Source organism: Eimeria mitis, genomic scaffold, assembly GCF_000499745.2.
Source record: "Eimeria mitis Houghton genomic scaffold, Emh_scaff1306, whole genome shotgun sequence".
NCBI classification, from domain to species: domain Eukaryota; phylum Apicomplexa; class Conoidasida; order Eucoccidiorida; family Eimeriidae; genus Eimeria; species Eimeria mitis.
In genome coordinates, this window is record NW_013568686.1 from 11,407 (window position 1) to 12,351 (window position 945).

General features: G+C 50.5%; 1 protein-coding gene across 1 annotated transcript in view; it reads left to right on the forward strand.

Moving 5' to 3' along the window:
• Positions 1-402, forward strand: part of EMH_0034240 (uncharacterized protein) — a gene marked incomplete at both ends in the record, with an annotated part of 9,238 nt that extends 8,836 nt beyond the window's left edge. The window contains one exon of the mRNA XM_013494850.1: positions 257-402. Within this exon, the coding sequence (XP_013350304.1) occupies positions 257-402 (146 nt within the window). The remainder of the gene's footprint in view (positions 1-256) is intronic.
• Between the last annotated feature and the right edge of the window lie 543 nt (positions 403-945).

A 945-nucleotide genomic window follows, 5' to 3' on the forward strand; every position in this document is an offset into this window, starting at 1 on the left:
CTTAGGGTTTACAAGGGTTTAGGTTTTGTCTGGACTAGGGTTTACTGAGGGCAAAGCATATAAGGGTTTATGTTAATTGATGCGAGGGTTTATGAGGGTTTAGGGTTTCGAGGGTTTGGGGTTAATTAGGGTTTAGGGTTTATGAGGGTTTATGATGTGTGGGGTTTGCTGGCTCTGTGTGGGCCATAGAGGGTTTATTTTTTCCGTGGAATTCAGCTGAGGCCTAGGGTTTAGGGTTTAGGGTTTTGTGGTTTAGATATATTAACAACTGAAGAAACGGAGACAGAAGCATCTGCTGCTGCTGCTGCTTCTCTCTCTGGTGAGGCTATCATTGGGATCGCTGCTGCAGCTCTGGGGATCGTCTTGGTTATGGGCACCGTCATCTACCTCTGGAGCGCCTAAGCTCACAGCTAGCTAGCTAGCTGGCTAGCTAGCTAGCTAGCTAGCTAGCTAGCTAGCTAGCTGGGTAGTTAGATAGCTAGCTGGCTAGCTAGACAGCTAGCTAGCTCGCCAGATATCTAGCTAGCTTGATATCTAGCTAGCTGGATAGATAGTTGTGAGGAGCGCTTAAAGCCACAGCTCCCTAGCTAGCTAGCTACCCAGCTAGCTGTCTAGATAGCTAGCTAGCTAGCGAGCGGGCTAGCTAGCTAGCTAGCTAACCAACAACCCAGGCCCCTCTATCTGCAGGCCTTTCAACGAGCGGCTAGCTACCTATCGTGCCTACGGGCTGGATAGCTAGCTGACTAGCTAGCTAGCTAGCTAGCTAGCTAGCTAGCCGGCTAGCTAGCTAGCAACATACGTAGCTAGCTAGCTAATTAGCTAGCTAGCACATTGAGGCAGCTACGCAGAAAGGGGTGGGGTGTCTGATGGTTTGGGCAGAGACAGAAGCTGCACAGACACCGCAGACACCATCCACTGACTCCACAAGCTTGCTGCTGCTGCTGC